Source organism: Elgaria multicarinata, chromosome 1 (genome assembly GCF_023053635.1).
Source record: "Elgaria multicarinata webbii isolate HBS135686 ecotype San Diego chromosome 1, rElgMul1.1.pri, whole genome shotgun sequence".
NCBI classification, from domain to species: domain Eukaryota; kingdom Metazoa; phylum Chordata; class Lepidosauria; order Squamata; family Anguidae; genus Elgaria; species Elgaria multicarinata.
In genome coordinates, this window is record NC_086171.1 from 134,675,831 (window position 1) to 134,688,005 (window position 12,175).

At 42.6% G+C, this 12,175-nt stretch overlaps 1 protein-coding gene across 1 annotated transcript in view; it reads right to left on the reverse strand.

Moving 5' to 3' along the window:
- The window catches only part of AK5 (adenylate kinase 5), a 107,499-nt gene that overhangs the window by 5,652 nt on the left and 89,672 nt on the right, over positions 1–12,175 (reverse strand). Inside the window, exons 11-12 of the mRNA XM_063117965.1 lie at positions 2,942–3,105; positions 2,264–2,380 (exon numbers count right to left, since the gene is read on the reverse strand). Coding sequence (XP_062974035.1) covers positions 2,264–2,380; positions 2,942–3,105 — 281 coding nt within the window. The remainder of the gene's footprint in view (positions 1–2,263; positions 2,381–2,941; positions 3,106–12,175) is intronic.

The window sequence follows — 12,175 nt, forward strand, 5'->3', positions numbered from 1 at the left end:
TGCCACACTTGTTTACCTGGGGCAGCATTATCTTTATTGAGCATTATCTTTATAAAGAATTTTATCAGCTCAGTAATCCACTCTTCATGGTCCTTTCTTGTTTGGGTTATATAACTGTTGAGGGTTCCTCTCTCATTTAACGCAATATAGAAATCGACACAAGCTCTAACGTAAATTACTTTGCACAAATGTAAGGGGTATTCTAGCTCCATGCTTATAGCGCTAGCTGGCATGACAAGTTTTCCCAAAAGGAATCCCATCGCCCCAGCTAACACTATTGGCTTAGCTGTAGTGATCCCTTACACTAGTGCAACGTAATTACATCAGCATTTGTGTCAAATTGGGCACTGCCCTTGTTCTTGCTATTCCCACCACCAAAAAAGGAGGTTCAGGATGAAACATGATTCCCCTTATCAGACCTATTCTGATAGGTATATGAAGTCTTGTCTGAATGTCTCTCTATTAGCCAAAATAATAATAATTTGAATTTAGATACTTATTTAGGGAGAAGAAAATATTTTCTCCAAGGAATCCATGTCTATCACTTTGCAGTTGGTCTAAGCACAGTATGACAAGATCAATCTTTTCTTGTGCAAACTGTCATGACAATATGCAAAATGCTCTCATGAATTCGATTTCTTGTTAGGTTAAAACTCTGGGTTATTTATCCCTCAACAATCCAGACTGCCAAGTTCAGTCAGCACATCTAAGAACCCAAGAACCTCAGTACCAATCAAGCTCATCATCCGAGAAGCAGAATTTACATAACTAAAAACTGATTTTTGAGAAGTATTCTCTGTATATATATGTTAAGGTGCAATTGCATTAATGTCCTGCTTGGTCATTTGGGAGCAGAATGCTGGATTATTTAGGCCTTTGGCCTGATGACACTCAGTAAAAATAATCTTCAAAGATGATCACATGAAAGACTTCAGAACAAGAAAGTGAATGCTAACGCAACTGGATATGATCAAAAATCTCTATGACAAAGTATGCTTTTGAGATACAACACTATCATATCTAGTGTTTGATGGTGGAAAATCTCAGCTGAGAGCAATTGCCCGTTTGGGATTCACTGGGCAGTATCCAACTGTCATTCTATTAGTGCAAATGATCTTGCGCTAGAGGAAACTAGGTTCTGAACTATGCACAAGAGGAGAATCCAACTAAAAATACATTTGCACAAGAAGTTGGTCATGATGTTTGTGCAACTGCTTGCATGTAACTTTTGTGTATCCCGTTGCACAACTGCTTGCACAAGTGTCATGGGCAACCATTTGAGCAACTGAAAGATTCAATGGAGCATCACTAGCGCTATTTGAATTTGTGGAATAACACCATTGGCTACTGACTCCCAGTGACAAAGTGGATTTCTTTATTAACCTAATGTTTATTTACGTTTCGGAGAGTTGCATTCCACATAGGTTATATTATATAAAATTTCCAGTTTCTAAGTGATGCATGTGCATTCAATTGGTGATAAAACCTCATAGCTGTTCCCTGTGAATGTTCCTCCTTGATCGCTCATGAGCTCTCACAGTAGTATGCCTGTTCAGAGGAAAACATGCAGATGTTCCCCAGTCAACCTTCCTAGACAGTTATAGCTACAGAGCAAGCAAAGGGAATTCTGGGTCATGGAATCACTTGACTGGCATGTCCTTTCTCCAGAGAAAAGTAACATGCAGGCATCTTAATAAGCAATTTTGGAAGTGTGGTTTCAGAAAGTCTATGTGAGTTGGGGATGCCATTTTTGCCAAGAAGGTTTCGGACAAGCAAAGCATGTTGAGTTACATAAACATTTTAATCTGTTTTTGTGTTAATGCATTCCTAAATTGATCTTTTATGTGTTTTAATTGCTCCCCCCTTTGGGTGTTTCTGTGCAGAGAGATGCAATGTATCAGTCTTAAAGTAGAAATTCGGCAAGCAGAGCTTTTCCTGTCAAGGACTTGTATGCTGAGATAGGCAACACTTTGAGAAATTGTACTTGTCATTCAGCTATTAAAACACAGGAGCCCTGCCAGAACAAAAGACTGGCAATGCTGGTGTGATGACAGCTGCAAACGGAATTCTTAATTAGAACACCAGAAGCTGCCTTATACTGAGTCAGACCGTTGGTCCATCTATTTCAGTATTATCTAACACTGACTGGCAGCAGCTGTCCATGGTTTCAGGCAGCGGCCTTTCCCAGCCCTACCTGGAGAAGCCAAGAATTCAACCTAGGACCTTTTGCATGCAAAACAGGTGCCCTTTGCATAATGCTCACCTGGCTCTCAAACTCTTCTCCTTGCTTCAGTTCCTGGGGATAACCATCAATCAGGAATCCCGTTGTGTCTCCCATACTGGCAAGTATGGCTTCTTTCAAGAGCTCCATAATAATGTCCTTAATGGAAGAACACAATGTAATTTTGTTCAAGGGCCACTTGTGAAGTTTTAGAACCTTATCCTCATATTTCCTCCCCCCTTGGGAAGCATCTCTTCAAGCACCCAAACTATGTCCCCACTCTTACCTCCAGAATCGCTCCAAAATCCCCACAACTGCTGCTTCTTAGCCCAGACATTTTTACAGGTAGGAAAATGATAAATAGTGATAATCTCAATACCAGCTAGAGAACTATTGGACAATCCTTTGTAAATATAATAATCTGAGGGAGCCTCTAAAACAACCTATGTGAAGACAACAAAGAATCTCATGATGCCTTAAGCACTTATTGTGACATATCTTGAAGGTGCCAGCTTTGACTAATACCGATGGCTCATCTGAAAAGTGCTGTGAGAAAAGGACATACACTAGCTTCCCAGAGTTAAATCTTTCAAAAGGTTGGTAGCCACAACTGAGCTATCCGTTTCTAACTAAATCTTCCCTGCTTCTGCCACTGTTTTTGGTATTTGTGGTGAACAGATCTGGAATTGGAAACATCTCCTCTCTGGAATCACAGCTTACCCCTGGTACAGGTTCACCACTTTCCATGATGTCTTGGATGACCTTACTCCTTTCTGATAATGATAACATTTCACGTTGGACGAGATCTTCCGAGGACAGGTGTGTGAATCCATATTTTTGTGCTAATTTCTCGCACTGGGTCCCTTTGCCAGAACCCGGGCCACCTTTGTGAATAAGAACAAGTTCTCATATTAGACCAACCAACTTGCTGTGGGAGAAAGCAATAAGATGGCAATCAGTAAAATGGGACTGGGAACAGAAGAGCGGCCTTCTGAATTCACCAAGCCCTGACAGTTTGATTTTCTTTGCTGAATCATACTTGTGAAAGTCTTTACGATCCAAGCTTTGTACAAAAATATATCACTCCTTTCAACAATATCTAAGTAGACAATGCAAATTGCTAAAATGATTTTACCTAATTTGATTCTCATTTAAATATTTGGGGGGGGGGATTTCAGAAGGAAGGAACGGAGATAAGGGTAAGAGTGGATACAGCAAGCAGAACTTGTAGTTTGGGGGATAAAACCATTGGGTTCCACAGCACATTTCACCAGTAGAAGGGCCTACAAAGGCAACAGGTCAAAAGAAAAAAAAGCCAGGCGATCACCAAAACAATAATTAAAGGATAAGGCATCTTATTGTTTTCCCACTTCATAAAGAGCTCCTCAGTGCAGACTTGCTAATAGCCACTTGCCTGTGTCAAATAACAATTGCTTCCAGGCAAGCAGTTTTGTAAATGACAAAAAAGTCCCTTATTTTGTCTTTTAAACTTCATATTGCCCCACCCACCCACCCATGTCTGTTGATATATCCCAAATTATGTACATTGGAATGCATGAGCAGCGCAGCTAGAGACTCTTCTAAATTTATTTGCATGGCTGCCTTAGTGCCATGTTTTAATGCCAGTCCGCAATCGCCACAGATTTCATCAGCTGCACCTCGACTATTGCTGTTGCAAATGTGCCCCAGGAGATGCCTGCTGATAGACTGTTTAGAAGCGGAGGCCACAAGGGACAGACTCAGCATGCAGTGTTCCCGCCACCCTTCCCCCCCAAATGCTCCCACCTATTTTGAATTCAATTTTTGAGTTCAGATTTCAACACTGAACAGAACTGATTCTGTTGTGCAGTAGAATGGGGATTGGTGGCCATACACGAGGGATTGCCATAGGCTCTTTCAGACTAGTGAAGCCACGGGCTCATTGGGTTTATATGAGTCTCTGTGGTAGCCCTATTATCATCTCTGGAGAAACGCTAAGGGCAATTATTACGTATGCCAGTTAGCAGTGGAGAGATGACTGCCTTTTATACATTTACTTCTGACAAATAACATACACACTCTGTAACTACTACACACTTGCTGAGAAATTATGGCCATTGTGACTGCATGTAGGGTGCTGCCCATTACTGACTTAGAGAGAGATATTCTAATAGAAAACGAATAATTGCAAGTGCCCAAACAAGCAACGGACACCAGTGGAGAGGAGACAGCTAATTGCCCCCCTCCTGCAGGGCTTATTACAAAGACTGGGTGTGAAACTTGCCTCTTCTCTTTTGGAAAATGAGGAACCTGATAATCAAGAAACAAGAGCTAATGGCAAGATCTTTTTTGTTCCTTCTTCCTGTTTCTTCACAGTAATAATAACCTGCACGTTTGAAAAGAGCCCAAAATACAGCTCCACGGAGTGATAAAATAAACTCAAAAGGCCAGCCACTGTGGTGGAATTGTCATCTCTTCTCATTCCTCAAAGCAAATGTAACTTTTTAGTTATGGAATATATTCCCCATCGCTTCAAGGAAAAACAAAAGGTGAAAAACCAAAGAGGGTTTGAAATGAATTCCATGTTCCAGTAATTAAACCTTTTTAGGCCAAAAAAGGGGTAGTTCAAAGATGGGTTAACATGAGTATTTCCCTCACATGGGAGAACCGTCGCAGTCCTGAAGCCTACTCAGTTTTGCCACTGTGTGTTGCTTCACAACTGCTTTGAGGCACAGCAGCAAACTAGCCTATTTATTTATTTTTATTTATTACATTTATATTCCACCCCCATAGCTAGAGCTCTCTGGGTGGTTTACAGAAATTCTAAAATTGAGATAAAAATTAGTATACAAAATTTAAAATTCTAAAACGCAGAACAATACATAAAGCATTAAAAACTGTTAAAAATAAACATGTGGGTAATTAAGATGTGCTGCCATATGCCTGGGCAAAGAGGAAAGTTTTAACCTGGCGCCAGAAAGATAGCAGCATTGGCGCCAGATGAGCCTCGTCAGGGAGATCGTTCCATAGTTTGGGGGCCACCACCGAAAAGGCCCTGTCCCTCATTGCCACACTCTGAGCCTCTCTCAGAGTAGGCACTCGGAGGAGGACCTTAGATGTTGAAGTAGTGACTGGGTATATTCATGTCAGGAGAGGCGTTCCGTCAGGTATTGTGGTCCCAAGCTGTGTAAGGCTTTATAGGTCAAAAACAGCACCTTGAATTGGGCCCGGAAACATACAGGCAGCCAGTGCAAGCGGACCAGAGCAGGTGTTATATGGTCGAACCTTCTGGTTCCCGAAATCAATCTGGCCGCTGCATTTTGCACGAGCTGCAGCTTCCGAACCATCTTCAAAGGCAGCCCTACGTAGAGTGCATTGCAGTAATCTAACTTGGAGGTTACCAAAGCATGGACAACTGAAGCCAGGTTACCCCTGTCCAGATAGGGGCATAGCTGGGCCACCAACCGGAGTTTGTAAAAGGCACTCCGTGCCACTGAGGTCACCTGAGCCTCAAGTGACGATGATGGATCTAAAAGAACCCCCAAGCTACAAACCTGCTCCTTCAGGGTGAGTGCAATCCCATCCAGAACTGGTAGAACACCACCCCCCATCCTGTCAGCGGAAACACCTACTAACAGCATCTCAGTCTTGTCTGGATTGAGTTTCAGTTTATTAGCCCGCATCCAGTCCATTGTCGCAGCCAGGCACCGGTTCAACACATCCACAGCCTCTTCTGCTGAAGATGAAAGGGAGAAATAGAGCTGCGTGTCATCAGCATACTGATGACAGCACACTCCAAAGCTACGGATGACCGCACCCAGCGGTTTCATGTAAATGTTAAACAACATGGGGGACAAAACCGACCCCTGCGGGACCCCATACTTGAGAGTCCACGGGGCCGAGTAATGTTCCCCAAGCACCATCTACAGCATCTTTTCTCTGACATTTTCTGTTTGGGCTCATCCTAGTTTAAGTCAAGTTTGACCATAATTATAACATAAATACACACCTCCACAATATGCCCTTGTTACATGTAATCCCTGTGTTCATGACATAACTACATATAATTCCCTCCTTGACTGCAAAGTAACAATGTTATCTTGAACTTTTTTTAAGGGGGCAGCATCCAATTGTGTCATTCTGCTAGCAGAAACTACGTTCTGAACTATGCACAAGAGGAGAATGCAACTAAAGTTGTGTTTGCGCAAGCGTGGTTGCACAACTCTTTCCTATGCTGTTATGTTGTGGCTTTTATGCTTTTTAATAGTTTTAGGTTGGTGTCTTTACTGAATTTTGTTATAAATTTGTTGTTGTAAGCTGCCCTGGGGCTTCCTTAGAACAAAAGGCAGGTATTTTGAATTAATTCATTTGCCCACCCTTTCCCCTTCCAACTTGCCCCTCATGTAGCAAAGCCAGTCCACAGACCAAACTCCTCGGTGTTGTGATGTTGTAAGAACCGGTTATTTGTGCTTTGGTTATTCTTCAAAGCAAAGGAAGTGGAATCTCTGCTTCCCTTCACTTCCACGGCATCTAGTCTAGACTGAACTTTGACTCTTATGAAATGGTAAACCATTAGAAGTACATCAGTTTATATCAACACCCAGTAATACTTTTATTAAAGGAGTGATTAAGTAATGTCCATTAACTTGTGTGCGAGCTGGAGGGAAGAAGTAGAGGGTAGAGAAAGCGATAAACAAGCCCTCCCCTTCATGACTTCATATCAACCCAAACAGAAGCTGCTTTTTGTGGTGGGGAAAAAGGCTGTCTAGTTCAGCCCTCCTCAGTCCGTTCTCCATGTGTTAGGAGAATCCAGAGCAGCCTTTCCTAAACTGGTGCCCTGCAGATGTTTTGAACCACAACACTGGCTAGGCTCACTGGGGCTGTTGGTAGTTGCAGTCCACAGGCATTTTATTTTTTACTTTATACTGTAGTTTTGAACTTTTTGATTGTAACTTATGTTGCATTTTATGGTTTCCATTTTTGTGAACAGCCCAGAGAGCTTCTGCTATCAGGCAGTATCAAAATGTAACAAATAAATAAAATAAACATCTGGAGGGCACCACTTTGTGGAAATCTGGTCCAGCGACTAAATCCCAATCCTGTACTTTTAACCAAAGCCTTGCTTCAAAACATATGCATGCGATCAATAAAGCAAACATGAAAATATGCTCTTAGGAAAATCTCTCTGCATTGCAAACAGGGACAGCTTTCCTATAACTCAGATAAGTAGGTGGTTCTCTATTTAGTTGTCACCCATCTGCACTCAGAAATCAGAGGCCCCTTTCACATGAGGAAGGAAAAATCACAATAAATACATCTCCATAGCACCTAGCACTCAAGATTGATTTTGCTAATAGCACAGCCAGAAAGGAAGCAACACGCTGTCAGTGAAGCCTGCTGGAGTATTAACAGATCCTCACACAGTGCATTAGTTGTACCCTGGCATTTTGTAACTCAGATCATAGATTTAGAAAGAAAGAAAGAAAACAGTACAAGCATCTGATATATAAGTAAGACAACTTTCTTGCACCTTAGATCAGGAAAATTGGATTAGGAAAGTAATCTTCCCCAGCTTTGATTGTGCTGTGAAGAACAGGGTTATCCATCCAAATCTGGTGCCCGCCAGACATGCTGGACTACCATTTCCAACATTGGGGATTATGGGAGTTGCAGTCCAGTACCTCTGGAGGGGATGAGACTGGGGAGGCTGTTCTACAGCGGTGTCCAAAGTTGTGCTACCAATTACTAACTGTTTTGCAGACAAAATGACTCATGTTGAGTGCAAGTGCAACTCTAGGGGGTTGTAAATTCAGATCTGTTATGTGGCAATGACACCAACTTTGGCCTGTTTTTTTTCAATAGGACAGAAAAATCCTTGCCTTTCATCAAAAGAAAGGATCCTTGTCAGATGGGGGTAATAGCTCTCCTGCTTCTCACTTGTACAGCCACCCCAGGCCTCTCAGGTTCATAGGTCTGGTTTCTTTGGCTTCCATTTCAATTGGTAACTGCAGTGTCTGTCAGCATCTTTCACTTGCAAAATGTAGCAGGAAGCTTCCACTGCTATAGAATATGGTGACCTGCTTCTTTACAATGAGGTCCGGAGCACTAGCACTCCAGATGCCAGGTTGTATCATCATAGGCAAGAAACTGGATGTTTTTGAAACTAAGTACCTACTACAAAAAGAACTTATCAGGCCTCCCTTTTAGCTTAATTCAGAGAGAGAGAGAGAGAGAGAGAGAGAGAGAGAGAGAGAGAGAGAGAGAGAGAGAGGGAGACTGCTCTTTAGGTTGGTTTTAATCCCTGCCCTATTCTAAATTCGTACATTTCTATTATTTTATACTGACTAATTGTTTTACAGAGTGAGCCTGTTCAGACAACACGCAAAGCCGTGGTTAGACTGCTATTCCTTTTGCAGCAAATGGTTAGTGAGCGTTTTTAAACTGTGATTATGTAGCCACCACGTTTAGAAATGGTTAAAATGACATGCTACGTCACATGATACGCTAAGTCATGGTTCACACGACACGCTAAGCCATAATGTTTAGCTCAAAATGCTTAAACGCTGTGGCTTAGTTTGTCGGCTGAACAGAGTCACAGTGTCATCTGCGCTGAACTCTTTATTTTGGATTTTGGGTCAGCTGTCAATTAATACACTATCTATTTTACTGCTAAATGGAATTTTGCTTAAGTCACCTGGTTTTACAGTGTTGTATGGTTGGACCCAAAGCCCTACCCAAAGCCCTACCACATAGGTGGTTCTTGTGCAGTTTCTTTACGGCTAGCTGCTCTTTCGAGGGCTGCTTTCTATAGCATATCTCCTTGCCCGTCTCAAAATGCACGCAATGAAATGGAGAGAATATGTCAGAAGTTTATAAGATAGGACAAATGTAATACATGAGCTCTGAAGAAGGTCCAGAAGCTTTCATACATTTAGTTCTACTCAAATGATTCTACTTCCAATATTATAGTAATGTGCATCTTTCACCTGCTTCCCTACTCATCTTTTAAAAACAATTCTAGTACATGCTTTACATGCTCTATATGTATAACACACTTACTCGTTTAAGTGTCTTCTGAACACAGCCTGGCTTTCTGGCTTAACCACCATGGGTAAAAACATGGTTTAAGGTGTCTTCTGAATGGTCCCATAGAGTAAGTACGAGTAAGTGCGTTACACTATGCCCCTCCCTCCTATGGAATTCCTTGCCTCTGGAGGTCCGGCAGGAGCTAACTTTGTATTCCTTCCGGCGCCTCCTTAAAATGTCGTTGTTCGAGGAACATGGTTTGTTTTGCAATTTGTTTCTTTTAAAAATGTACTTTCAATGTGTTTTTATTCGTGCTAGTGGCAGCTCTCTGCTCATGGCAAGCTGGTTGTCTGATTTGTTCACAACAAGCAGATCCCATAATACTATTTGTCGTCGCCACTGGACTGGCATTAAGCGACATTTACACAGTGTGCAAAATTAATCAGACAACCTACTTTCTCAAAGTCAGGAGCTACCACACGCAGATTATTATTTTTTAAGTGACTATCCTAAATATAGTTTCAGCCTTAACTGTTTGGAGGCCACGAGCTGACTGTTCAACTAAAATTTGAGGAAAGGACATCATTCAGCCTCGTTTTGGACATTAAACTAAATCATTACATTATTCTAAACTGGGGTGTTGAATCCTCTTTCAACCCAAGAGCCAATTTCCATTTTGGAGAAACTCTCAGAAGCTACAGTCCTGTTGTGGGTAGGCCAAAGGGGGCAACCCAGCATATTTTATCTTAATGCTTTTACTGCCAGTGACTAAGCCTTAGGAAAGGCATTTCAACCTTTTAGAAGGTTGAATCATGCTTTCCAGGATTTAAAAGCTGCACAAAAGCCAGAAATCCACCAAATGATAAAGTGGGTGTGGTCATCTGGGGAACTCCAGAGAGCCAGATTTGGTGCTCCGTCCTTGGTTTTGCAAGCATGATTCGGACTGTACCCTCCTTCCCCACTGCTCTCTACCTAAGGAGAAAGTGACCCATTTCAGGCAATACACTAAGCCGCAGTGGTTAAGCTAAACATTACGGCTTAGCATGTCGTGTGAACCATGATTTAGCGTGTTGTGTGAACCATTCCTAATCATGGTGGCTACATAATCACAGATTAAACATGCTCACTAACCATTTGCTGCAAAAGGATTAGCGGTTTAACATGGCTTAGTGTGTTGTCCAAACAGGCCCACCGTCTGCTTTCATCTTAGAACCACAGTTCATGTTATGTACAAACTAAGAGAACTGTTTAGGTCCTAAACTTTAGAACCAGGCCACCATATGGGCTGGAAAGAAACGAATTCACACGGAGAGACTACAGTTATAGACTGGATGTGGACAACTTGTGGCCCTCCAGGTGTTTTGGCCTACAGCTCCCATTATTCCTCACCTTTGACTCTGCTGGCTAGGACTGATGGAAGTTGTAGGCTAAAACATCTGGAGAGCTGCAAGTTGCCCACCGCTGTTATACACTGTTAAATGGACCAATGTTACTAGACGTGCATGCCAAAAAGCACAAATCCTTGGATTTAAAAAGAAGAGGACATTTGTTTGTCCTTTAGGTATAAGACCAAGGGGCTGTCTAAATGCTCAGAAAGCCCCGGGGTGAGTGTGCGGTGGCACAGCGACGGTTCTACGATGACGCTGCAATCACGCACCCAACCCAGGGCTTTCTGCCAAAGCTGTGGAGGAAAAAAGTCAGGGACTAAACCCAACTTTTTTCTCCAGAGCGAGGTGAGGACATGCAAGACAGCATCAAGACAGCCCTTTGTGGCCTCTTCACCTTCCACCAGGAAGAGGGTAAGGGTGGCTCCAGTCCGCAGATGGCCACCCAGAAACCTCATGCTCCCTCTTTGGTGTTGGGATTACCTGACACTATCCCAGGGGAGAGAAAGCGTGGGGTGTTTGAAGGATGCGGCACCAACATGGTGCCATGAAGACCCCCCCACCTCAAGTATTCGCCTTCGATACCCTTTAAAATATTCTGCTTTTTGCAGCTTAAGCTTAAAAAGGTCCAAGGGCAGGTCTTTGGACTTTACTGAATCTTGTTCTATGAAAAATGTTTTGCCAGAAATTTCATCTGGTACAACTGTTTGGAGGCCATGCCATTATTACTATTGATGATGGAGTTCTGGTCACTACACTTAAAAAAAAAGATGACATAGAGCTGGAAAAAGTAAAGAAAAGGGAAACTAAAATGATCAAGGGACTGGAGCATCTTCCCTATGAGGGAAGGTTACAACACCTGGGATTGTTTTGCTTGGAAAAAAGGAGGCTAAGGGGAGACCTGATAGAGGTGTACAACATTATGCATGGTGTGGAGATTGTGGATAGGGAGACATTTTCTCCCTCTCTCATAATACTAGAACCCGGGGTCATCCCATGAAGCTGATTGGTTGGAAATTCAGGACAGTTAAAAGGAAGTACTTCTTCACAGTGTGCATAGTTAAACTATGGAATTCACTACCACAAGATTTGATGATCACCACCAATTTGGATGGCTTTAAAAGAGGGTTGGATAAATTCCTGGAGGAGAAGGCTATCAATGGCTGCTAGTCCTGATGGCTATATGCTACCTCCAGAATTAGAGGCAGTAAGCCGATATGCACAATTGCTGGGGAATCATAGAATCATAGAATAGCAGAGTTGGAAGGGGCCTACAAGGCCATCGAGTCCAACCCCCTGCTGAATACAGGAATCCACCCATGGGTGGAAGGGTGCTGTTGCACCCTCCTGCTTGTGGGTTCCTGGTTGACAGCTGGTTGACCAATGTGTGAAGAGAGTGCTGGTCAAGATGGACCCTTGGTCTGATCTAGCAGGGCTCTTCATATGTTCTTATGTTTTTATCATGGGGTTGGATGTAAACTGTGGGTGTTTTTCTCTTTGGAACAGTGCTATTCCTGCATAAATACTTAGAGTGATAGAGCTCTGCATACCCTTCTTTGCAACG